General features: G+C 38.2%; 2 protein-coding genes across 2 annotated transcripts; both read left to right on the forward strand.

Moving 5' to 3' along the window:
- The first annotated feature begins 1,092 nt into the window (after positions 1-1,092).
- LOC308292977 (cathepsin K-like) lies at positions 1,093-14,726 on the forward strand. The gene is made up of 12 exons (XM_080735403.1): positions 1,093-1,107; positions 1,764-1,884; positions 2,079-2,201; positions 2,514-2,672; positions 3,300-3,521; positions 3,680-3,845; positions 5,758-5,822; positions 10,556-10,678; positions 11,493-11,639; positions 13,218-13,383; positions 13,604-13,721; positions 13,855-14,726. The coding sequence occupies exons 2-12, from the start codon at positions 1,765-1,767 to the stop codon at positions 13,994-13,996; spliced, it is 1,551 nt and encodes a 516-aa protein (XP_080591529.1). The 5' UTR covers positions 1,093-1,107; position 1,764; the 3' UTR covers positions 13,997-14,726.
- Positions 14,727-20,370: 5,644 nt separating this feature from the next.
- LOC308292576 (cathepsin K-like) lies at positions 20,371-25,755 on the forward strand. The gene is made up of 8 exons (XM_080734957.1): positions 20,371-20,384; positions 21,076-21,196; positions 21,632-21,754; positions 22,719-22,865; positions 23,396-23,623; positions 24,318-24,483; positions 24,718-24,829; positions 25,429-25,755. The coding sequence occupies exons 2-8, from the start codon at positions 21,077-21,079 to the stop codon at positions 25,556-25,558; spliced, it is 1,026 nt and encodes a 341-aa protein (XP_080591083.1). The 5' UTR covers positions 20,371-20,384; position 21,076; the 3' UTR covers positions 25,559-25,755.
- Positions 25,756-27,503: the final 1,748 nt, after the last annotated feature.

The raw sequence follows: 27,503 nt of genomic DNA on the forward strand, positions 1-27,503 counted from the left end.
CACACACACACACACACACACACACACACACACACACACACACACACAGAGAGAGAGTATTGCAATACTTTAAATTAGCAGTAATGTTGATGAAGATGATGATATAGACCATATTAGAAATAGAAATACCTATCTTTATGTTTATAGGACTGGTTGTTAAAGATCCCCAATATTTAGGGATCTTTAACAACAAGTCCTATTAAGAATCCTGTGGGTGTGTGTGTGTGTGTGTGTGTGTGTGTGTGTGTGTGTGTGTGTGTGTGTGTGTGTGTGTGTGTGTGTGTGTGTGTGTGTGTGTGTGTGTGTGTGGCGGGGGGGGGGGGGGGGGGGTAAGCTAACAGAACTAGCACTAAGTTTTTAATTGAAAATGTACATAAGTGCCAATTTTAAAATAAATATTGACATGGCTTTGATACTCATTGTGATACTCATGAATGGGCTTGTTTGTGTTTGTATTGTAGTATTGTATTGTATTGTATTGTATTGTATTGTATTGTATTGTATTGTATATCTTATACAGTATCTATATTTAATCAAACCGTGCTTTTCTGGGGTTTATAAAAATATTGGTCATAACAATAAGAAATAAACAGTGCATTTATGTATTTAGCTGACAGTTACAATATGTATTATTCATTGTGTCATTTCATGGCCTTCCTGCCCTGGCCTTTGGCCTTTGTGCCCTCAACAAAATGGATTATTCCAAAGGCCAAGTGGCCATGCCCCTAAAATTCTGACATTCCATGCAGGCCTGCTCCACAACATAGGCTATTTAAATAATCTCACCAAATATAAAGAACAATGTCAATGTGTATAAGGAAAGAATGGACACACAGAGTATGATGACAATATGATACACAGCATGTTTGAAATAGTGTTCACATGACAGACCACAAAGGGGCAGGACTAATTAATGGCCCTGGTAAGTGTAATCTTCTATAGTAAAATGTTAGTGCTAATTTCACTCTGAGAGAATACAAATTGGTCCACTTTCACACTCTAAGTGTTAAATTAGCACTCCAGATTTTGCGGTGTAGGATGATAAAAGTCAGTTTTGAGTTCTCTTTCCAGGACAAGGGACCCAAGGGGCCCACTTATCTCAACAAGGTACGTTTTGACAATTTTTTCTTATACTCTGACTGGGAGCGAAGTTCCAGTACAAGTCAAAGTTTAGTCACATAGATATAGGCCTACAGTACAGTGTAGATGTGAGTAAGAGCATAGAAAATATTTACTGAGACAGAAAACAAGAGGTTGGACAATATGCTGTTATTAAACCGGAACTTGGTATCAAATGTTCAATAGTTGTTGAATAGAACAGATTGAATAGATGTGTTATAGGCTCAGCAGCGATGACTAAAACATGAATCCTTGGTTTTGCTGAATAGTATATTTTGCAAAAATCATAATTGACTTGCTTTGTTTTGTCTCAATCCATTAAGGTCGTGATTCTAAAAATGTCTTCTAAAGAGTTTTCTGAAAAACATGTGTTGCTATATCAGTGGTGTTGTACTGTGGTTGCTGACATCCATGACATACAGTAGGGTCCTTACGTTAATTTCTTAGACTTTAGAATCACGGCAGTGTAAAGTGTTTTCTGATTGATATCAGTGATAATTTGCAGGGAAATGTGGAGGGTCAATATTATTTGTAATTCATTAAATATTTCAGTTTGAGGATTTTTAATATTTGTTGAGGTAAAAGCTAAATCATACTGTATACAACCATTATTGTGACCACCAGTGTCATCTGTATTGTTTCAGCATGCGCATCTTGGTTGCTGTGCTGCTTTTGACCGTTCCTGTTCTCGGTCAGATGTTCTCTGATTTAAATGAACAATGGGAAAATTGGAAAACCAAGTATCAGAACACTTACCGGGATCAGGTAATATATTAAATACTTTACCTACTTTACATTTGCATGAATTGTCTCTCTCTAAGATGCACACTCTTACACAAGTGAAACCTGAGCAAAATGAATGAAAAAGCCCATTAGTTTGAATGGGGAAATGCCATTTAGCTAGACACAATTCTTTTTTTCAAAACAGTGACACCAGTTATGTTTGCTTGTTGGTTCAGGATGAGATGGCCTACAGGAGAACGGTTTGGGAGAAGAACCTGAAGCTGATAGTGAAACACAACCAGGAGGCCTCCGTAGGACTGCACACCTTCACCATGGGACTCAACCACCTGGCTGACATGGTATGTCTGTCCTCATGCCCACAACAGCAACAGCACACTGTATTGATACATTCCATTCTTCTGACAATGTGTTGAGTCTTATTGCCAGATACTTCACACTCTTGATTTCCATACAGTATTAGTTTGTTGTATTTACTTTGTTTCCATGGCTTTAGTGTAGATGACAATAAAATATGTTCTGGAAGTGCCAGAATGCACAGAAAGAACAGCACATTCTTAGCTCATTATTGGGACCAGAAAAGGACTAGATCAGGTCTAAAACAGAGACATATTGCATTATAATTAATGTATGGTCAATTTTTGTCTATCAAGACAACAGAGGAGTTCAACACACAGCTGAATTGTGTCATGGAGGAAGATCCTATTCATTTTGAAAATGTGACATTCAAGCACATCAGTGGCTCACCAGGACCACTGCCTCGGAGAGTGGACTGGAGGGAGAAAGGATGGGTCACCCCAGTCCGAATGCAGGTACACCATAGTGAGAGATGAAATAAGCAATTGAGTTAGTCCATGTCCACATGTACAAGGGTATTTACGGCGTTTGGGGAGTTTGTCCACATGCAAACACTGTATTTGTTTTTTGAAAACTCTGGCACGGTGAAGATTTTCTTTAAACGCTGCATTCGCGTTGCCGTGTGGACAGACATGAACAGTTGTTTCTCACATTATAAGTATGGAGTAGGCAGCAGTTTTTTATCTGTTGTGACTCGTGTAGATGAGATTTATTTTAAACGAAGGACAAAAATATGTTTAAAAGATACTTGTGTGTACATGTGATCATGGCCTGCAAACAAACATGTGCATTTTGCAGAGAAGTGACTGCACACTGAGGCAGTGATGCTCAACTGGTTTTGCACCAGGACATACATTTCCCATTAAGTCAGGGCCAAACCTAAGCTATTGAATAACACAACATAACTCACTTTGTCTGCAACCATGTAAAGAACCACTGTGATTCAATCTTTGGTCCCAGTACATTGGTTGAGAATTGCGATTTGCTTGAAAGTGTAACTTGTAAAATTTGGCATGAATGATTCTGAAATGGCTCTCTTTCTTCACCTCTTTTGTGTACCCAAACATCCATGAAATCCAAAGGGTTACCATTGTGGGTCATGTTGGGCATTCGCTGCTGTGGGGGCCCTTGAGGGACAAACGAAGAGAAAAACAGGAAAACTCATACGCCTAAGTCCCCAAAACCTGGTTGACTGCAATAAGGAGAACCACGGCTGCAGGGGTGGATGGCCGTACAAAGCCTTCAACTACATCAAACGCAACGGAGGCATCGACTCAGAGAGCTTTTACCCATACGAAGCCAAGGTTGTCTTCTGTATTTTTATTGTAAATTAACCATTCTGTTAAGCTTAAGATAAGCAAAGCATAGCCCTGCTATAAAAGACATCTTCACTCTTAATCATATAAGTACACTAACACTATTTTTTTTTTTTTTTTTTTTTTTTTTTTTTCACTTGCCTAAGGATGGGAATGGATGTCGCTATTCCAGGAGGGGAAAGGCTGCATACTGCAATGGATACAGGAGCATTAAATCTGGCAGGGAGCATGATTTGAAGGATGCTGTTGCAAAAGTGGGGCCAGTATCTGTGTGCTTTTTTACCAACCTGACCAGCTGGCAGTATTACAATGGTATGTTTGAGACACTATGCATCTCACACAACTTTACACAAGTAACTACAAGGCCAACCAGTGAGCAGCGCTCAGCAAATAGTAATCTGCACCATTTGCCCAGTTGTTGGTGCATGATAGATTTATAATGCAACACAAAAATATGTGAAAAGAAATTGAGGTACTACTGGCAGTGTACCTTATATATACTGTATAGTTAAAAATTAACAAAAAAACACCTTGCCTGCATTTCATGCTGCGTTTTTTCAGTATAAAGTCCCTAAAAGGAATACTCAGACTTTTTTAATTTATTTTGATTGATTGGCATACCTGTTTTATGTTCTGATTCATTTTCCTATATAGCTTAATTTGATTTCATTGGGTCATTTAATTGATTGCAGTCAAACCAATCATACAAAGCTATGGTAAAATGACCCAACAGTAAATTGATGTGCCAGCTTCTGAAAACTACCTGGCTAGTCCAAAGTGGGAACAATTAAGCTTAAACGGCCGCTGACATTTTAAAAACATAAAAAAACTGTTCTTTTATTTTCTAATATTTTGATGATGTAATTGTAGGCAATCGCAATGAGCCAATCAAATTAATTTAATGTACTAAAGCCCGTATCAGAGTCGGGTCCGCGGTGGAAGGCTATCCACCGCGGTGTAGTGCCGTGTAGTCTTTTTGAGCGTTAACGTTGTAGTTTTATGACTCAAAAAGACTACACGGCACTACACCGCGGTGGATAGCCCCCGACTCTGATATGGGCTTTACTGTACATTCTCTTCCCATCACCCGCAGCCCCCCTCTAACTTCCGGCTCGCACAGGAGAACTCATTCTAACGCTATTGGCCAGCACCATAGTGTTATAGTTTCAATATATAAGACTAAAAAAAAATTCTTATGAACGATGTTGAGATAAGTAATTGATTTGAAGGAGGATATACCGGTACTGTATATATATTGACGAAATGAATAGTTTCAGAAATGCTGTGCAATCAGCATTTCTCCCGGCCAGGAAGAGGCTGTCTCCTCCCCCTGCGCTGGTCTAGAGGGCTGCTAGGCAAGGAGAGCCTGCCCTCTCGCATGGAGACCCTGAGGGGGACTCATTTTAGAGTTTTTGCCATTTCAATAAATAAGCATGAACAGACATTTCCACATGAACAATGTTGATATAACAACCAGATTTGTGTGGAAATATAATTTTTATATACACAGATTTATATATAAAATACATTTTCGCGAACTAGCCGAACTAGTCATACATAGGTTGTGTGCAGTTTCAGACTGTTTTCAGAGAGACCACATGACCTACTGTATAATAATACTATGATAATTTCGGGGCGTGTCAGAGGAGCTTTAAGAAATCCTTTATTATGCGCTTATTAACAGTTAACTATGCCTTTTGAATATACCGGTCTAAATTAGGAACAATTCAGGTTAATAAATCCTTTAGTTTGCACATATTAATAATTAGCTAAGCTTTTCTTAGCCACCCATCTGGAGTGAGCCACATGTTGCCATGGATGATCAAATGAGAATAAAATAATTACATATAAATACAATGTATTACCAAATTATTACTATTGCCATTAATTGGTTCAAAGGTTCAAGGTTGTACTTTATTGTTAAATCTTTTGTACAGGTACATAAGAGTAAAACATATTTTTGTTTGGCTGCCTTCAGACAATGCAGCAAAACAGCAAAGAATAATAACAGCAAACAACAAAACAAAATAAATCGATTAATGCTGCTAATACAGTGGCTGCAGATCACAAGTTATTGAAATGAGAAGATATTTATTCTCAGGGGCAAAGTGTGCTGTATAAACTTGTTTAGCATAGATGAGATAATGTTGCACAGTGTTTTCACCTTGTTGTTTCCTTGTTTTGCAAAGCATGAGGTGCATTTTCAACCATATTGATCTTTCAGGTTCAGAAGTATACGATGACAAAGCCTGCCGCTCCACTTACCACGCCACTCATTGTGTACTATTGGTAGGCTATGGTACAACATACCGAGGAGGACAACGACAAGACTACTGGCTCTTGAAAAACAGGTGAATAAGTCATCTTAGTGAAAAGCATTTTCAAGCTCCTCATATACAGTAGATGTATCTTTTGGTTAATTGTTTCCCCCCCCCATTCTGGTTAGATTCCAGCATGCCAAAGCCTAGTATACAGCCAACTTGAGCCAAGACACCTTTAGTCTAGATTTTGGAATAGACGATAGATAGGTCCTGCTCATATCCTTGTGCTCTGGCTCAAAAGAGAGTATTAAGATAAGACAGAGGCTGGAGCCTGAACAGTGGAATTGTAATATTAGTTCTGAAACTATAGTCTTAACCATCAGTCAGTAGAGAGAAACCAAATGTTTTTATTCACTGTAAATCTAATCAGGTATTTATAATAACAAACATTCAAACTGTGTGTTCTGCTTCCAGCTGGGGGTCTGAATGGGGTGAAAGAGGATACATGCGAATGGCCAGGAACAAGAACCGCTGCGGCATTGCGAACTATGCCGACTACCCCATAGTGTGAAGTTGGGGGACTGTCACCCAGATTGTCTATAGAATACAGGGTTTATATTCATGTAGCCTACAGCAATCAGGGAAACTGCTTGCAAGTACAAAATATTTGTACTATCAAAGCATTAATGGTATTATATTAACCCATTAGTTTAATATTTGTTCAATGTTACCCTAAACTGACAGCAGCAAGTTTATAAAACTGAACTTGGCAATGGAACACCCAACCAAAGTTTTCACAGTTCCCCTATTATGTTTAAGGTACATGACTAGGTTTATACATCAGCAAGTTTAGGAAACATTAAAGATATTTAAAATAAAGACGCTTATAATAAAGACGCTATATGAACAGCATGCAATGACATTTGTTATGATATGCATTCAGTAAAATACATTTCCTTGCAAAAGTATTCAACCATCCTGCTGGCAAACAAACTGGGTACTCTCACTCATAGTGCTGCACTCATCTCATCTCTCTCAACTCATGTCATTGCTCCACTTGAAGGAAATTGTGGGTGTTCACTTGTTAAAGATGACAAGTGCTCGGAGTCTCTACAAATGTTTTTTGAGTGCCAAATACTGTACCAGACACTCTTGTACATAAGACAAAGACGAGGTCGCCAGCACACAAGGAAATCCTTTTCACATTTACCTCTCTGGACAGAGAACAACGGACGCATTTCGACCTGGTCGGTCTTCCTCAAGTTATATCTAGTCTCATATCACAATATCTTTATAATATCGATATATTGCCCAGCCCTATAGTTTAGGCTCTTCCTTAGGCTTCTGAGTAGGACTATTGGGTCTGTTATTGACATGAAAGACAAAGCCCTTTGACTATGCGATAAGAAATGCAAAGTAAAAAATATATGATGTAACCAAAGCAAATTATTAACATAATTATGTTGTTAGCACCATAATCATTTGTGTCTCTCTAAATACATGCCAGAATAAGATCAACACGCTTGCATTTACAGTTGGAACATGAAACATGTCGACACGCCTTGCATGTGTGAAAAGCATGTGCTTTACTGGAGAACCGTGCATGGTTTTAACACCTCTGTGTTTCTGAGAAGAGACAAAGCGATGGGACCAAAATAACCCTATGTACTGTACCCTCTGCCATTGTGGTCAGCTTAGTTTCCAGAAGCTGCTTGCATTACTTAGAAAAGCTGAGAAAAACATACAGAGTAGAACGCGTACACATCAACCAACTGTTGGCCATTATTTCCTCCTCCCTTGATTATTTATTCATATTTATTAATATATTGTAAACTTTAATATGTGAAACAAAGGACACTTTTCAAGACTTTGCATGCAGCTCTAACTCAATTTGTGGTCCTTTCCTCTATAGTAGTATTGTGAAGCATGACCACACTATACATCATTTGACCTAGGCGTCGCTTTGTTTTGGTTCCCCCCGTTTGTTTCCCCAATCCCTATTAAAATGCTCGAGTAGCCTAGTGTAGTCTTGCCAGTCGCTATGAGTTGGACTAAACGAAGAATATACCAAACTAATTTTCCAAAAGCAAAACTACGCCGCATCAAGGGGATTATTAGGTAGGCCCAAAAAGTATGTCCTTGAGTGCAGGGGAATTATTTTGGGTTAAAACTGAATCCGGTTTGATCTTTCTGGCCAAATTGTAGTCTTTGAGGACTACAACATGACGCACAGTGGTTTCCGCTCCCGACCGGATCAAAGCCTGAAATGTGAAGCGATCCCAGGCTATGGAGGAATTATCTTGTCAAGGAGCAGGTTTTTGATAATTTTTTTAACCCACCCCATGGAAATGAAAATTCTGCTCGCGAGTCGCGAGTATGAGAGCAACGCCAGGCTACCCATGTGGATCTTGGCCATCATATTACCAGTCTATGACATGTCATATGACATATCAGTCATCTATGGCATATTTAACATATGATACCATATTGGGCAAGGTTTCATTCCGATCCAACCACTACTGACTTCATCATCATACAATTATGACATTAAATATTGATAAAATACTGTATATACATATGAGATATGAGACATACTGTATGTGTGGCACTACATTGGCTTGGCTTCCGAAATGTGGCACTGATTGGTCCAACAGTTTGCAAGATTACAAAGATTACAAACACAATAACAGCAACTAGAGACTCCCTGAGCTCTTGGGCCCCTGGGCCTGGCAGGATGTTCAATAATTCAAGGACTTTGGAAAATTGACAACTCCAAAGGCCAAGTGTCCGTGCACCTAAAATGATTAAATTGTAGGCCTGCTCCACAACACAGACAATTTATGACTTATGAGTTGATTGTGTTAAAGTGGATTATCACAGCAGCTTGGTTACAAAAATGCTTTTTTGGTTTTCTTTGAATTACAAAGGAAGTCCAAACAGACCCGAATATAATGACATTTGTTACTGTGCACACTGCACAGTATGTTTGAAGTTAGATTCACGTGACATGATAGAGCAGAAGACCACAAAGAAATTGCAGAATTGCAGAAGACCACAAAGAAAGAGCGTGGTATCAGGAAACAATACTTCCCCTGGCTTGTACGAGTGAACATTTCCTATAGTAAAATTCTGAGTGTTCATTTATTGACTGTAAAATGGATCAATTTCCACACTCTCAAGAGTTTAAATTAACACCAAAGATTTTGCAGTGCAGCATGATAAAAGGTAGCTTTGAGAGCTCTTTCCAAAACAACCCACTTGACCACAGAAAGGTATGTTTAGAGTATTTCTCTTGCTTGCAGCAATATTATATTTAACAGGGATACATTAATAATGATGTTGTTCTCTGGGAGGAGGGTCCAAATCAAAGTTCAAAGTTTAGTCATGTAGATGAGAGATAAGATAAGATAAGAATAAGATTATAGACATATATTGCTTAATTATATGCACTTGTAAATAATCATACTGCTAGTAAAGTGAAAAAAGACCATTATAGTGAATCTCACTATAATTTATAGCAGTGATGTACCGTATAATATTAATTATGAAATTGTTAAAATCTTTTACAACTACTGTATGAGAATTACTGTCGTTTTATTATGATACTTGATTTGTGGTCTTTATAATGAGTTTTTATTTTAGTTATAAAGCATTATGAATGCTTATGACTAATAATACAGTTAATACAGAGGCTTATAATATAAAGTATTAAATATAATGTTTATAATTTATTTAGCCTATGATTTAACCTAAATGCCGATATTAGGGCCGGCGTAGAGTGGGATTAGAAGGCGTTATTTTGCTGGTTTGTGATCTTTGTAGACCGTTTATAAAGAACATTGCCAATCATTATTGTGCCCAGACTGCCCACCAGTGCCATTTTTATTGTTTCAGTATGCACATCTTGGTTGCTGTGCTGCTTTTGACCGTTCCTGTTCTCGGTCAGTTGTTCTCTGACTTAAATGAACAATGGGAAAATTGGAAAACCAAGCATCAGAAGATTTACCAGGATCAGGTATGATATTAAATACTTTACATTCACACAATGCTTTCTCTCTCACATCACAACACTCTCACACAGGTGAAACCTGCATGTGAATTAAAACAAATCATGCTATATAAAATACAATCAAATATATACAGTAACCATACCATGTCATCTTTGAGGGCTCCCGTTATACTACATTTCATGGGGTTTTACCTCCACCCTGAGTTTGACATACTGTATGTACAGTAAGAGAAAAATGGCCATAATGAGAGCATTATTGTAAAACATCATACACCAGACAATGTCCAAAGTCCACTATGGGGACTCTGTAAATCTTGGCACACGAGCAGATTTCGTGGCCAAAACGCAAAACCTCCTATCTGAAAAATTCACTTTGTTGGGAAAATGAAAATGAAAATGTGTGTCCAACATTAAAACTATATATCTACTATTTCTAGTCACATGACATTTTTGGCAAAATGAGGGGCAGAACGATCTTGCAGACAGACCAACCATGTGCAGCATAGCCTGTTGTCCTCATTTCAAGTGAAATCCAAAAATCATGACATTTGCAGATCGATATGGCCCTCGGCTCTGCTTCCTTCTTAAAATGTATTATTCATGTCCCCAGTATACTTTGAAATTCATACATAGAAGTTTCTTAGTGTTTTGAAATTGACCTGGGCGCGCGCGCGCGCACACACACACACACACACACACACACACACACACACACACACACATACACATTAATCAATGTGTGCTTGGTTCAGGATGAGATGGCCTACAGGAGAACGGTTTGGGAGAAGAACCTGAAGCTGATAGTGAAACACAACCAGGAGGCCTCAGCAGGACTGCACACCTTCACCATGGGACTCAACCACCTGGCTGACATGGTACGTCTGTCCTCTCTCAGCCCCTCCCTACCCCACTTATTGTAGTTTCAACAAATTGCAAGACACATTCAATTTGATAATAATAGGATCCCTAATTTCTGCTACTTGATTCATCCAAATTGTATCAATCGTATGGATTGTTTTCATTCACATATGTTCATATATTGTTTATCATAGCTAACACTTAAAGGCCAACTTTGTTTTTTTACAACAAGGGTTTATATTTTAGATAGTTATTAGAGAAAATAAAAGATGATTGTTAAAATGTTTTCATTTACTTCTTTCTATCGTTTTAGTGATTTTAACACATTTACATACATAATTAGCCATTTGCATGCATGCCCCCAGGCATGTGACACAATAAGCCCATTCCCAAGATGCACCGCAATCTTTCACAGGCGGATGTAACTTATGGGGGCTGGTGTAAATAGTAACAAAGACATTGCCGGCATATAGTGTCTAAAAAGACATAGCCACTTGTATGCATGCCCCCACCCACTGAAATCAAAATACTAAAATCGCTAAAACTATAGAAAGCATTAAATGAAAACATTTTAACACTCATCTTGAGAGACAGCCACTGCTCGGGGCCGGCTCTTGCTGCTCATCTTTTCTTTTCTCTAATTACAATCTAAAATATGAACCTGTGTTCATAACAAAAACGAAGTTGTCCTTTAAGCACAACATATACTTTAAATGTGAAAGTGCCAGAGTGCATATTAGGGAAGAGAGCAAATAACTCATTCAAGATCAGGTTTAAAATGGAGCTCTCACACATGGCATTTATTTATATAAAATCTTTTTGTCTGTCAAGACAACAGAGGAGATCAACTCTCAGCTGAATGGTGCGAAGATGGACAACCATATTAATTTTGACAACGTGACCTTTGAGCAAACAGGGCCAACGCCTCCGGATATGAATTGGACGGAGAGGGGCAGGGTCAGCCCAGTCCGAAACCAGGTACACCACAGCGTGAGATAAGGGATTGAGCAACACTGTAAAATCCTCCAAGTTCATTTGTATGAACAATATGCATAAGGACTCTTCTCAAATGGTTTTGCATCGGGACCCAAATTCTGCATTTCACTTGAAGTCAGGAAATAACTAATTTTGTCAACAAACAAGATCCACTGCTATCAAATTTTTGGTCCAGGGCTACTGACTCAGAAACCTTGCTCTAAATCAGTGGTTTTCAACCTTCTCAGGCCGCAACCACCAAAATAATCATATATTAACTGGGGACCCCACCCCCACCCTGACGAGCATTAAGAGTTGAGGAATTTTGTATAATACATAAACATAATATTGTTTTTTTGTATAACAAAATAATTTGGGGACCCCCCTGAGTAGTACTAAAATGTCTCTCTTTCTCTCTTTTATGTATACAAACACAAATCCGAAGGGAAAGTGTAATTCATGTTGGGCATTCGCCACTCTGGGGGCTCTTGAGGGCCAAATGAAGAGATACACAGGTATCCTCATACCCCTGAGTCCCCAAAACCTGATTGACTGCAGCATCGAGGATGGAAACCTTGGCTGCAAAGGAGGATATATCTCTGGAGCCTTCAACTACATCATACGCAACAAAGGCGTCGACTCAGAAATATTCTACCCCTATGAAAAAAAGGTTATCTTCTATTTATAAATTATTTTTTTATATTAGAAACACTCTTAAATGAATTGCCAGAATTCGTACCAACACAGTATACTGAAAGGAGTAAAGGAGTAGTTCACCCCAAAATGAAACATTTTCTATTGATTACTGACGCCATAGAGACTTAATAATATTCTTTTGTATTTCTCGCATTCTTAAGACAAAAATTTGATTATAGTAAATGTACCCCCATTCATTCCGGATGGGGACCCGAACACATTTGGGTCCCCATCCGGAATCAATGGGGATAAATTCATTATAATTACATTTTTGTCTTAGGAATGCGACAAAAAACTAAAAATATTATTGAACTCAAATCTCCATGGCGTGAATAATCAATAGAAAAAAAGGCATTTTGGGGGTGAACTACTCCTTTAAGTTATTTTTGAGCATTAATAAATTGATTTATAAATTGGTTGTATACCTTTGGAATGTGAAATTACAAAAAGAAAAAGCAGTTACAGGAAATGCTACCAAACTTGAGGCTATTACTTTAATACAGTGGTGGAACTAAGTACATTAACTTGAATACTGTTCTTTCAATAAACGTAAGCCTACTCAACTACATTTCTAGGAAGGACCCAAACGTACAAAGACCAATTCAATCAAATCAATTAAGCCTTATTTCAATTATAGTGAAAATAGCTGATCTACAAGCTTTGCTTTGCGTTGTGTGATTGTCGATTGACAAATAGCACTATTTTTGAATATTTTTTTATCATTTCTGAAAATATTTAAAATGTCTGGGAACATTTAGGTATTGAAAAGAAAATATGTTTATGCTTCTTTACTTTAAAGAACATGTACAGTATGATGTGCCACTAAGTTCCGTTACAGATGACATAATTACAGCACAACGTAATCTGTTTTTGATGTCATTTAAGAACGGGGAATGCCGCTATTCCAACTATGCAAGGGCTGCATACTGCTATGGATACCAGGCCCTTCCCCCTGGCAACGAGAACACTTTGATGGATAGTGTTGCAGCAGTGGGGCCAGTAGTTGTAATGATCAATGCCAACCTGGCATCTTTTCACAACTACAAAGGAGGTACGTTTGAGACACCATGCATCTAACATGACTGTACACAAGTTAAGGCCAGTGTGCACTCAGCAAATAGAATCAGAATCAGATTTTGTAGTTGTGAGTTACTGTCAGGGACAAAGCTTGGCACGTTTAGAAGATTAAAGTGTGGCACTATGTCATTCTTCCTAATACACACCACCTTTGTTGACCATCAGGTGCATATTTAACCATATTGATCTTTCAGATGTATATGATGATGAAGAATGCAGCTCTAGTACAGCAAAAGCAAATCATGCTGTACTAGTGGTGGGCTATGGTACAGACAATCGTACAGGACAAGACTACTGGCTCGTGAAAAACAGGTGAATGAGTCATCTTAATGCTAAAACATTTAGATTCCAGCATTCCAAACCCTGTACAGATAAAGCCATGTCAACTTTAGGATAGATTAGGTATTTATACATGTATACTGAGTGTTGTTATGCTTCCATGCAGCTATGGGACTGGATGGGGTGAAGGAGGTTACATTCGAATGGCCAGGAACAAGAACAATCTCTGCGGAATTGCAAACGTTGCCGTCTACCCAAAGGTTCCTCAAATGTTCCTCAAAAATGTTCACCATCATACAACAAAATAAAGGTGTCCAGGACCTGGTTGGACGGGCCCATTCCTTGAACTTAAATTATGCACTTATTACAAATTCTAACGACTTCTACTAAAATCTTTGAAAGCATTGGTGCACTGCACATGTGTCCCTGAGTATTAGGATATAGTTCTATAATTGTCTATATTTTATCTTTTTATTATTGTCATTCTATTTTATTGTATTGCTTAATATGTAGCACGTCCTAACATTTTGCTCCTTGTACCTGTATAAGTCAGTAACAAATACAAATTTTTGTGTAAACACTGGATGAAGGTGCCTCAACCATCCACAGGTTGTCCCATCTGTTCTGTTGCCACTATTCCATCATAGACAATTACCCTGAAGGAAGTCTCCAGAGAAAAACAGATGCTGCACCTGTGCTCTTTTGATTGGATCTCTGAATTAACCACCAGGATCAATATAAAGGTTTATCTTATCCAATGATGAAGTGGTGGTACAGTATGAGGGTTCACACTGTATGTACAGTACACACAGACTTCTTTTTCAGTAGGCACTGTGTAAACTCTCTTGTGTGCAACATTCAGTTCACAAATATATATCTGGCCCTGTTACAGATGTTGTCCAAAAATCATGCAGATCGGTATCTCTATAGCCATTAAACGAAACGGGTATTTCTTACATTGATGCTCCTACATATTATCATGCAAGCACCAGTTAAAGTTACTTTCCATCCCTCATATACTGTGTGCACAGTGCACATCCCATAACCCACACACTGCACATCATTTCGGAGCTCATATCTTTGAACGGGTAAGGGCTAGTTCAATAGAATTCTGGAATGCCACTGATCCTGTTCAAATCAGTTGAACATAATGATTATGATACTGTATACAACATATAAACTATTCAAAAATGCATTACTCTGTATTCTCATTCCACTTTTAACACCATACATTACAGCAGCATGTGTATAAACATCCGGGCCCACACTGAATGTTGCATACACATACAGTAGATAAAACAGCAGCATAGATTAAATACAGCAGGGGTGTTCAAACTTTTTTCAAAGAGGGCCACATTAGAAAATACTGAAACATCCAAGGGCCGACTATCTCCTGACAAAATGTAATTTCGGTCGGACCATAACAAAGTCACATATGCATCGCAATTACAATATTTTAGCTATCATTATCATTATTTATCTTTTGTCAGGTGTGTGCTCTGAATTAAATACAAATAACTCACAATACCAAATGTAACCAGATGTGTAACAAGGTAAAACAAAATAGCAGGGAACCATGAATACTGACAAATTACACAATAACATTGTTTATACTATAAACATCTTGTTTGACGGTGCTGCAGGGCCGTTTGTAGAACCATTTAGGGAGGAAGCTGCGGGCCGTGTAAAATGTGTCATCGGGCCGCACTTTGCACACCCCTGGTTTAAGTGGTTAAAGGTTTCTATAGCAGGTGGCCTACTTGTGCCCTATAATGTGTAGGTTTAGTACTGCAAGAGGAAGTCTTTAGTAGAAGACTTTAGTAGAAACCAGACACACATTTCCTACCAAATGCCTCTCTGACAAGTAACCACAACGCTGTCGTGCAAGTGCACTGAGACACAAAAATAATACTCTGCAGACTGAAACATCTATTTTTTTTAAATCAGGTCTTAATGGGTTGAATCTAATCTGCTTGTATTATCGAATATGTTATTAACAGTTTGCAAAAAGAAAAGGCGCGGTGGCACATATTTATACAAAGGAATGCTATAAAGGATTTATAAGCCAATAAGCCCAGGGCTTGTTTTTGTGTATTCAGTTCATCAAGACATTTAAAGACAAACAATATACAGTAATATGCAGAAAACAACATATACATACAGTATACGAATAGAGGTACAGAAACATTTGAGGGACGTCTATATGCATTCTGACAATGCACCGCTTATATTTACATGCATTTTTAATGTGGAAGTTATAGAATATGATGTTGCTGTCGGGCAGAAAACTCTTATTTCCATATTTGAACTTTTGGTGTGTGTGCAAACTGGGACGCCAGCCTTGTTGCAGGTAAATGGTAAATGGTGCATTTGTATAGCGCCTTTATCCAATGCGCTGTGCATTACATTCACCCATTCACACACATTCATGGCGATGGCAGAGGAAACCATGCAAGGCACCAACCTGCTCACTGGGAACAAGGTAACAGCCGAGTTCCGTAGGCAGGGCTGAAGTGGTGGGCCCAGACCGGAGACCCGAGAAGGCCCTGTCACAGTTGTCAAGATGTTGCACAGATTTACGGTACCTCATCATTGTGACCTCATGTCTGACCTTTCTCCAGTTCAGACAGCTTTTAATGCGATTGTTTTGAACTTGCTTTTTCTCCCTACAGAGTCGAAGGGCCCATATTGGATGAAGTACTTAGCCCCTCAAGTCCTACAGATAAAGTGAAATGATAAACAGTTAAACACTTGTTAACACAAATTATATTTTTGTTTCATATCAATTAAACACCTTAATCATTTGTGACTCTCTAAATACATGCCAGAATAAGGTCAACAAGTTTGCATTTACAGCACAGTTGGATGTGTGAAAGGCGTGTGCTTTACTGGAGAACTGTGGGTTTAACACCTCTGTTTACTGAGAAGAGACAAAGCGATGGGACCAAAATTACCCAATGTACCCTGACATTGTGGTCAGCTTTAGTTTCCAGAAGCTGCTTGCATTACTTAGAAAAGCTGAGAAAAACATACAGAGTAGAACGCATACACAGCAACCAATTGTTGGCCATTCTTTTCTCCTCCCTTGATGATTTATTAATATACGTATTGTAAATTTAAAATTTGTGAAACAAAGGACACTTTTCAAGACTTTATGCAACTCAATTTGTGGTCCTTTCCTCCTTTCCTAGTAGGCTATTGTGAAGCATGAGACACAGCTCTAACCCACATTAAAGTATACTGCAGGCCAGTGGTGTAAAGTAACTAAGAACATTTATTTAAGTACCGTACTTAAGTACAATTTTGAGGTATTATACTTTACTTGAATATTTCCAATTTCCAATACTTTTACTTTTACTCCACTACATGTATTTGAAAACTTTAGTTACTAGTTATTTTGTAGATCTATCTATTAAACGAGCAAACTCACGCTCTAACGCTCACGCTTATCCACGTTTATCTATTCACTCGCTTCAGCTACCGATCCCGAAGTTCACATGGTATTGGCCATTAGCATTATACAGACGGTGACGGAGCCCGAATTTCATTTCTCCCAAATTAAAGCTGTTTATTAGCGTTTTCTGCTGTCTGTTGCCAGGGTTACTGTCCGTTCCTCCAGGCCATGGGATCTGTAGCCCCACACACACACACACACCCCTCTCTCTCACAGTTAGGAATGTGCATGCTCTCTCTCTCTCTCTCTCTCTCTCTCTCTCTCTCTCTCTCTCTCGCTTTCACCAGGTGCGTTTGATGTGTGTCTCATCTTCCAACGGGTATGAAAAAACTATGTGGAGCAAGCGCATTCATCCCCATACTTCTATTCACCTAAATTTGCTGTTAAAGTATTTGTATCCATCATAAATATACACTCCTCCATGAGCTGCTCCTTACATTATGATGCTCCCACATATTCTCACGCACGCACCAGTTACAGTAACTTTCCCCACAAACCACACTCTGCAGATATTTTGGAGAACATATCTTCGAACGGGTAAGGTCTAGTTTAGATTATTATTACAAAAACAGACATTAACCACTTCAGTCCTATATACATGTTGGCCATTTGAAAATAGCGGATCTACAATCTCACAATGCGTCGCAAACTCACGATGCAACACATTGTGAGCTTGTAGATCCGCTAATTTCAAATATCTTTATAATTACATCAGAGTAAGTCATCTACTCCCGGGTCAACAATCACCCGCTAATTTAAAATCAAACCACTTGGCCTAGATGTACTACATATGTACTAAATATAGCTTACAAATTCAAACACCCATGCCACTTTTGCAAGATGTGTTTTCAAACCTCTGTATACAGTTGGATTAGTTATTACCGTAATATTTTGTCTCTGTATAAAATAGCCTCAAGTCGACCCGGAAACAGTTAGCCCCAGTTAGCCGAATAGCTAATAGTTAGCTCACAACTTTCTACCTCTTCTCTTTCACTTCAATCGCGGTAACGTCCGTATTTCACTATTGGCCGCCAACTCGCGTTAATAGTCCCCTCAAATAGTTATCATCTACAACGCAAATCAAACAGTCATCGCCTCACCAATACTTTATTAACGTCTGTTTACATTACAGACGTGGGTGCCACTCGATTCTATAGGTCACCATTTGCGGTGTAACAAATTCTATAGGTCACCAAATGGGGTGTAACATTCCAGCCACACTACACACGCAGTCACACACTCGGCACACATACACTGAAAAACAAACATCTACTCTAGGGTTTTGCGGCCCGAAGGGCCGCAAAATTCTAGTTTTTATACATTTGAAAACCTCAAATGGTACATTCTGCACAAAGAGTACTTTTTACTTCTGGACTTTTACTTGTAACAGAGTATTTCTGTATTGTATATTGCAGTATTGATACTTTTACTTGAAGGGATATTTCACTTTAAAAAAAACTTTTGGTCATTTTATCATCCTATCAGGCTTTTATGAACACCCTGGACAGATTTTAATTTGCTTCATTCAGTTTTTTGATATTTGATGTAAATGTTATCTGGTCCTCCAGGCCCAGGGCCTCTACCCATACACACCCATTGTGACTTCAAACTCCATTTTACCATGATAGATTCATTAAAAACACCCATTCTTTTTTGATAACCATTTATTTTTAATTAATTAATAATTAATAATAATTTATTATCGTATTTAATTTTTTCCATTTTCCCAAAGAATTATTATAGGGAGGGGCCCTGAAGAGGGAGGACCAGATAACATTTATATCAAATAACTAAAAAAAAAACGGAATGAAGCAAATTAAAATCTGTCCAAGGTAAATAAAAGTCTGATTAGATGATAAAATGACCAAAAGTTTATTTTTCTAAGTGAAATATCCCTTTAAGTAAAACATTTGAGTAGTTTTTCCACCACTGCTGCAGGCCTGCCTGCTGTCCTTCTGAGAGACGTCTCACTCTCACAGTCTCCACAGTACACACATCATGGTGTGTGTATGTGTACAGCAGGGTTCCCCAATTAGTTTTCCCCAAGGGCCGAATTATGTCTAGGGTACCAAGCCGAGGGCCACAACATTGAAAGGTGGCGACGGTGGCGTTCCCACTACTCCAGCGAAAATCTTGTATGTCCAAAACCGTTCGTTTTGAATTTATCATTTTAAAAATGATTTAAACTAGTGAAAACAGCAGATCTACAAGCACACAACGCCTCGCGGTGCGAGGCGTTGTGTGCTTGTAGATCTGCTGTTTTCACTACTTTTGTGCGACGGCCTTGTATGATTTGCGAAAGAACGTACAAATTTGGAGATACGAGGTTTCCCCCCCGACAACGATGATATACTAGTGTTGTTGCTGCTCTTTATTTCTGGGGTTGGTGTGGGCCAGACAGTAGACCCCACGGGCCGCAAATGGCCCGCGGGCCGCCTATTGTGGAACCCTGGTGTACAGGGTATTCATAATGTATCATGCATCATGTGGCCAGTCTATGACATGTCAGTCATCTATGGCATATTATATGATGCCATACTGTGCAAAGATTTCAGTCCGATCTGACCACTACTGACTTCATCATTTTATGAAATTAAATATTGAAAGAATACTGAAATGTGTGCACTACTTTCTTGGCTTCTAAAATGTGGCACTGTTTGGTCCAACAGTTTGCAACATTACAAAGATTACAAACAAAATAACAGCAACTAGAGACTCCCTGAGCTCTTGGGCCGCTGTGCCTGGCCCTGCTAGGATGTTCAATAATTCAAGGACTTTGGGAAAATTGACAAGTGACCTTGCACCTAAAGTGATAATTCTGATTAAATTGCAGGCCTGCTCCACAACACAGACTGCTTGTGTTAAAGTGGATTATCACAGCAGCTTTGTTACAATAATATTTTTTTGAATTACAAAGGAAGTCTAAACAGACCTGAGTATAATGACATTGTGTTACTGTGGACAATATGTTTGTTAGATTCACATCACATGACATGATAGAGCAGTGAATTCACAGAGTTGCTGAAGACCACAAGTGGTATCAGGAAACTATACTTCCCCTGGCGTGTATGTGTGAACATTTCCTACATAGTAAAATTCTGAGTGTTCATTTATTGTAAAATGGATCCATTTCCACACTCTCAAGAGTTCAAATTAACACCAAAGATTTTGCAGTGCAGCATGATAAAAGGCAGCTTTGAGTGCTCTTTCCAAAACAAGGGACCACCACAACCCACAGAAAGGTATGTTTGATGAGTATGAGTATTTCTCTTGCTTGCAGCAATATTATATTTAACAGGGATGCATTAATAATGATGTTGTTCTCTGGGAGGAGGGTCCAAATCAAAGTTCAAAGTTCAGTCATGTAGATGAGAGTTAAGAACATAGATTATAGACAGATATTGCTTAATTGTGTGCACTTGTAAATAATCATACTGCTAGTAAAGTGAAAATAGTATTAATGCTATGCAAGAACAATACAAAACATGCCTACACCTCCACAAACTAGCATTGAATGAACATTATAGTGAATCTCACTATAATTTATAAGAACAGGGATATACCGTATAATAATAAATTATCAAATTGTTCAAATATTTTACAACTACAGTATGAGAATTACTGTAGTTTTATTATGATACTTGATTTGCTGTCATCATAATGCTTTATAAGCATTATAATTTTTGTTATAAAGCATTATATTTATGAATACTTGACTAATAATACAGTTAATACAGAAGATTATTATGTAAAGTATTAATGTTTATAATTTATTTTGCTTATAATGTAACCTAATTGCCGATATAAGAAGTAGAAAGGGAGTAGAAGGAGTTATTTTGCTGGTTTGTGATCTTTGCAGACCATTTATGAAGAATTTCAAAACATTGCCAATCATTATTGTCCCCACCAGTATCATGTTTTATTGTTTATCAGCATGCGCATCTTGGTTGCTGTGCTGCTTTTGACCGTTCCTGTTCTCAGTCAGTTGTTCTCTGACTTAAATGAGCAATGGGAAGCTTGGAAAACCAATCATCAGAAGATTTACCAGGATCAGGTATGATATTAAATACTTCACATTCACACAATGCTTTCTCTCTCACATCACAACACTCTCACACAGGTGAAACCTGGGCAATGTGAATTAAAACAAATCATGCTATATAAAATACAATCAAATATATACAGTAACCATACCATGTATTCTTTGAGGGCTCCAGTTATACTACATTTTGCTGTGTTTTACCTCCACCCTGAGTGTGACATACTGTATGAGCAAAATGGCCGTAATGAGAGCGCGCACACACACACAAATTGACCTGGGTAGTTAGACTATTTCTCAGTAGAATTTACATGTACACACACACACACACACACACACACACACACACACACACACACACACACACACACACACACACACACACACACACACACACACACACACACACACACACACACACACACACTAATCAATGTGTGCTTGGTTCAGGATGAGATGGCCTACAGGAGAACGGTTTGGGAGAAGAACCTGAAGCTGATAGTGAAACACAACCAGGAGGCCTCAGCAGGACTGCACACCTTCACCATGGGACTCAACCACCTGGCTGACATGGTACGTCTGTCCTCTCTCAGCCCGTACCTACACCACTTAAGTGTTGCTGCAATTTCACCAAATTGCAATAGTGAAATGTGTCACCACATTACAGATATTTAGTAACGCAAATTCCAAGATTAATTTGATAATACATTTCTGCTACTGTACTTGATTCATCCAAATTGTGTTAATCGTATGGATATTGTTATCATATAAGCAAACACATATTAGTCGGGGATCCAGTCCCTCAAAATGGGAGGGGACCTGTGATGTTCTGCCGCACTTTTTATTTCTGTTTTATCTATTAGTTTGGTCACTAAGGTCCACAGAATGAGAGGCCTGCTCTGCCGGAAACATCGCGAAAAAAAGTTATGGCCATTTGTATATTCACTGTCCCATTGACTCCACTACACAGGAAAGGAAATATATTATAAACAAGAAAAAAATCTGCTTTAAGTAGCACGTGAGGGGTCAAAATGGAGGGTTTTCATGATTCTGAATCCATTGCAAGCATTTGTTTTGCACAAAAAACATTCCTTGGGCTAGAAAACAAACCAACAAAAGTGTCAAAAGTGATGACTCATCACTGTGATGACTGTGAAAAGTGATGCTACTTAAAGCAGAATTTTTATTTTTTATAATATATTTCCTTTCCTGTGTAGTGGAGTCAATGGGACAGTGAATATACAAACGGCCATAACTTTTTTTCGCGATGTTTCCGGCAGAGCAGGCCTCTCATTCTGTGGACCTTAATGACCAAACTAATAGATAAAACAGAAATAAAAAGTGCGGCAGAACATCACAGGTTCAACCCTATTCCTTGAGCTTTAGGGCATGTGGATCCCCGACTATATACTTTAAATGTGAAAGTGCCAGAGTGCATAGGGAAAAGAGCAAATAACTCATTCGGTCAGTGAAAGATCAGGTTTAAAATGTGCTCACACATGGCATTTATTTATATAAAATCTTTTTGTCTGTCAAGACAACAGAGGAGATCAACTCACAGCTGAATGGTGCGAAGATGGACAGCCATATTCATTATGACAAAGTGACCTTTGAGCTAACAGGGCCAACGCCTCCGCGTATGAATTGGACGAAGAGGGGCAGGGTCGGCCCAGTCCGAAACCAGGTACACCACAGTGTGAGATAAGGGGATAAGCATTGAGCAACACTGGAAACTCCTCCAAGTTCATTTGACTCAATGTGTATATTTTGCAGTGTATAATTACACTGACAGGGATTGGTTTTGCACTGGTTTTGCACCAGAACCCAAATGCAGCATTTCACTTGAAGTAGGGAAATATCTCATTTTGTCAACGAACAAGTTCCACTGCGATCAACATTTTGGTCCTGAGCCACCGACTGAGAAACTTTTTGCTCTAAATGGTACCTAGTGGCATTAAAGGAATACTGTAGTTCACCCCCAAAATTACTTTTTTTATATTGATTACTAATGCCATAGAGACACCAAATGCATCAATGGGGGTAAATTTACTATAATCAAATTAGTGTCTTCGAAATTAGAAAAAAATATTATTGAACTCAAGTCTCCATGGTGTGAGTAATCAATAGAAAATAAGTTATTTTGGGGTGAACTACTCCTTTAAGCATGATTGTTCTAAAATGTGTCTCTTTCTCTGTTTTGTGTGAACTCCAAAGGGAACAAAATGTGCGTCATGTTGGGCATTCGCCGCTCTGGGGGCCCTTGAGGGCCAAATGAAGAGATACACAGGTATCCTCATCCCCCTGAGTCCACAAAACCTGATTGACTGCAGCATCGAGGATGGAAACCTTGGCTGCAAAGGTGGAAATATCGACATAGCCTTCAACTACATCATACGGAACAAAGGCGTCGACTCAGAAATATTCTACCCCTATGAAAGAAAGGTTATCTTCTATATATACTGTATATTGTATTAGAAACAATTCTGTTGAGCTTAACATAAGCAAAGTGTAGCTATGCTGCAACAAAAAAAGAAAGACAAATTGAAAATGAATTGTCAGCATTCTTCATAATAGGCTACCAACACAACAGTATACTCAATGTCTTTTTTTTTTCTTCTTCTTTTGCAGCAGGCCTAATACATTGACTGATAAATTGGTTGTATTCCTTTGGAATATAAAATTGACACAATGAAAACTTTAATACAGTGGGGGATAGTAAATAGTAACTAAGTACATTTACTTGAGTACTGTACTTCAGTAAAATAAATCTGTACTTTACTTGAGTATTTCTTTTCTCTCTCTCCTTTTTTTAAAGCTTTTTCTCCCCCAGGACCAAAACTTACAAAAATAGATGATCAATTAAGCCTTATTTCAAGAATAGCCGATCTACAAGCTCATAATGTGATGTGACGCATTGTGAGATTGAATGTTGTAGCACTATAAGTTATTCAAATGTTAGCAAACATTTCTAAATTCCATGCATTGAAAATAAAATATGTATTTGCTTATTTATGTTAAAGAATATGTACATTGTACAGTATGATTTGCCTCTTCCGATGCCTATGACGTAATTACAATGTAAACCGAAGAGAATGTGAGTGTTAATAATCTCTTTTTGATTTGTCATTTGTCTAAGAACGGGGAATGCCGCTATTCCCAGTATGCAAGGGCTGCATACTGCTATGGATACCAGGTCCTTCCACGTGGCATTGAGAACACTTTGATGCATAGTGTTGCAGCAGTGGGGCCTGTAGCTGTAATCATCGATGGCAACCTGACATCTTTTCACAACTACAAAGGAGGTACGTTTGAGACACCATGCATCGAAAATGACACGTACATAAGATAGGTCCAGTCAGTGTGCAGTCAGTAAATAGAATCAAAATCAGATTTTGTGCGTGTGAGAATATTTTACTGTCAGGGACAAAGTGTGACACGTGATGTTTAGAAGATTACAGTGGCACTGTGTCATTCTTCCTAATATACACCAAATTTGTTGACCTTCGGGTGCATATTTAACCATATTGATCTTTCAGGTGTATATGATGTGAAAGACTGCAGCTCTACACATGCAAATCATGCTGTACTAGTGGTGGGCTATGGTACAGACAACCAAACAGAAAAAGACTACTGGATCGTAAAAAACAGGTGAATGAATCATATTAATGCTAAAACATTTATATTCCATCCTTGGATGTGTTATGGATCAAAAGAGATTAAAATATCTAACATAGAAGCCAGAGCCTTACAACGGGGGTATCCAAAGTGTGGCTTCATTCCTAAATTGTATTATAAAGCACCGTCAATAAAGCACCAACAAACAAGAATATTTTCCCAGAGTATAATTTGTTAGGATTCCTTGTTCCCTGTCTCATGATGAAGGGGTCAAAGAAAGGCTATTTTATTGTATTTTTTACTTTGCATATCTGGCTACAAATAAGGCTGAGTTATTTGTGTTTTGTTCAGAGCGCACACCTGACAAAAGGCCATTAATATTAAATATTGATGATGATAGTTAAATAAAATTGTTTAAATGCAATGCATATGTATGTGACGTTGTTATGGTCAGGAGATGTAGTCTGCCCCCTAATGTGGCCCCCTTTGAAAAAGGCTTGGAATTTTAGTATCAGTTCTGAAACGTCCAAAGTGGAGATAAACTGAAAATGAATATAGAATCTAGAATGTTTTCAGTGTCAGTCTAGCCAGGTATTTATAATCAAGTATACTGAGTGTTGTTATGCTTCCAGCTATGGGACTGGATGGGGCGAAGAAGGTTACATTCGAATGGCCAGGAACAAGAACAATCTCTGTGGAATTGCAAACTTTGCCGTCTACCCCAAGGTTCCTCCGATGGGGGTACACGGAGGTACAACATGAGAGAGGGTGGAACATTTTTATTTTACCATTATGGCTAATGATAAAACATTGAAAAAATTGGACCTGCTGATTATGTTGTAAGTGTTAAATTGAATAAAAACATGACTAGCTAATGAATTGAATAGAAAGCAAGACTCATTTGTACATTATTTACAATTTAAGCATTTAGCCATATTTGAACATATTTACATCACATACTTACTGCAATGTTGTGGTCTCAGTTTAAAATAAATGTGCTACTCTTTGACTATTTATTATTTGAAACGTTACATTTTAAAGGCGAGCAATCAATGATTCATAGCATCATAAGCAGAACTTGGGGACGAGGTCGCACTGATACATGTTGTGAGCTTGTAGATCTGCTATTTTTCACCATCATATAACAAAGCATAAATCAAGCCTTAGGTGTCCAGGACCTGGTTGGACAGGCCCATTCCCTGAACTTAAGTTATGCACTTATTACAAATTCTAATGACTTCTAACAGACCGCCAGGTGTAGTTATAATGTGCAAATGTGCCTTATCTGTGTATTTTTGATTACTTCATGAGAGCCTCTGAGTCAAAAGGCCCAACTGAAAAACACTGAGTTAATGATATCATATATAAGCATCTTCTACCATACACCCAACACTGTGGGTGTAGCTAACTTCAGCTGGGACACCACTGGGCCCACCTGACAACCATGCATACTTAATGAACTGGTGGGTGTGGCCACATAAAAAACAATTTTTAACACTTTCTGTACACTTTTTTTTAAAATAAATAATAATATCTGATCATCATGTTTTAGGAGGGGGGAAAAATCATGGCACCCCATCTTTAAAATCATTAGTGCACAGTCCCTGAGTATTTGTGTATAGTCCTATATACTTGTATATTTTGTATTATTGTCATTCTATTTTATTTTCTTGCTTAATGTTTTATTTTATTTTTTGTTAGATGTAGCACGTCCCAATGTTTTGCTACTTTATACCTGTATAAGTCAGTAACAAATAAAACGTCTTGAATCATTTGGTGCAAGCACTTTTTGGAAGGATGTTATGTCTGAAATAACACCATTTTCTTCATGTTGCGGAAATTAAATGTTCATTCATAATGCATAGGATAAAACCAATGTATTAACTCTGGGAAAGAAGCCATTCTAGAAATCTTTAATCTTATGACTAAATTCCAACGTTACCAGGTGGACATTATGGATGAAGGTGCCTCAAGCCTCCACCAGTTGTCCCATCTGTGCTGTTGCCACTATTCCATCATAGACAATTACCCTGAAGGAAGTCTCCAGAGAAAAACAGATGCTGCACCTGTGCTCTTTTGATTGGATCTCTGAATTAACCACCAGGATCAATATAAAGGTTTATCTTATGCAATGATGAAGTGGTGTTATAGTATAAAGGTATAAGCTGTATATGTATACAGTCTTCTTTTTCAGTGAGCACTGTGTCTATTCTATTCTGTGTGCGACATTCAGTAAAAAAAAAAAAGGTTGTTCAAAGATTCCGAATATTTGAAACTGTTTCACCTCTCCTTTGCTTCATTATCAATACCAGCCGCACATTCTTCCATGACTCTTCTTCATTGGCAACCGTAAGAGTGGGCACCTCGATTAGAACATGCTTGAACATTCAACAATTAAAGTCCAATATGTCCGCTAAAAATTGCTACAAAACATATAGCCAGTGACTTTGGGCATAAACAAGAAGTTGAAGGGTAAATTTAAGTCTGATAATAATGTTCAAATTATGTATACATTACATTACTATTTTCGCAATTCTTTATTATTATCATTTTTTAAACAATAGCCAATTCAACATAGAGGTGCCCATTCTTCCTGTATCCTTCTCATCTGTGCCTAGTGGTAAATTCAAGAAAACAAAATGCATCTTATATTATATAGCTACACTGCGACACGCGCGCATGACACACACACACACACACACACACA

This window comes from Nannobrachium achirus (genome assembly GCF_963921795.1).
Source record: "Nannobrachium achirus genome assembly, chromosome: 10".
NCBI classification, from domain to species: Eukaryota; Metazoa; Chordata; class Actinopteri; order Myctophiformes; family Myctophidae; genus Nannobrachium; species Nannobrachium achirus.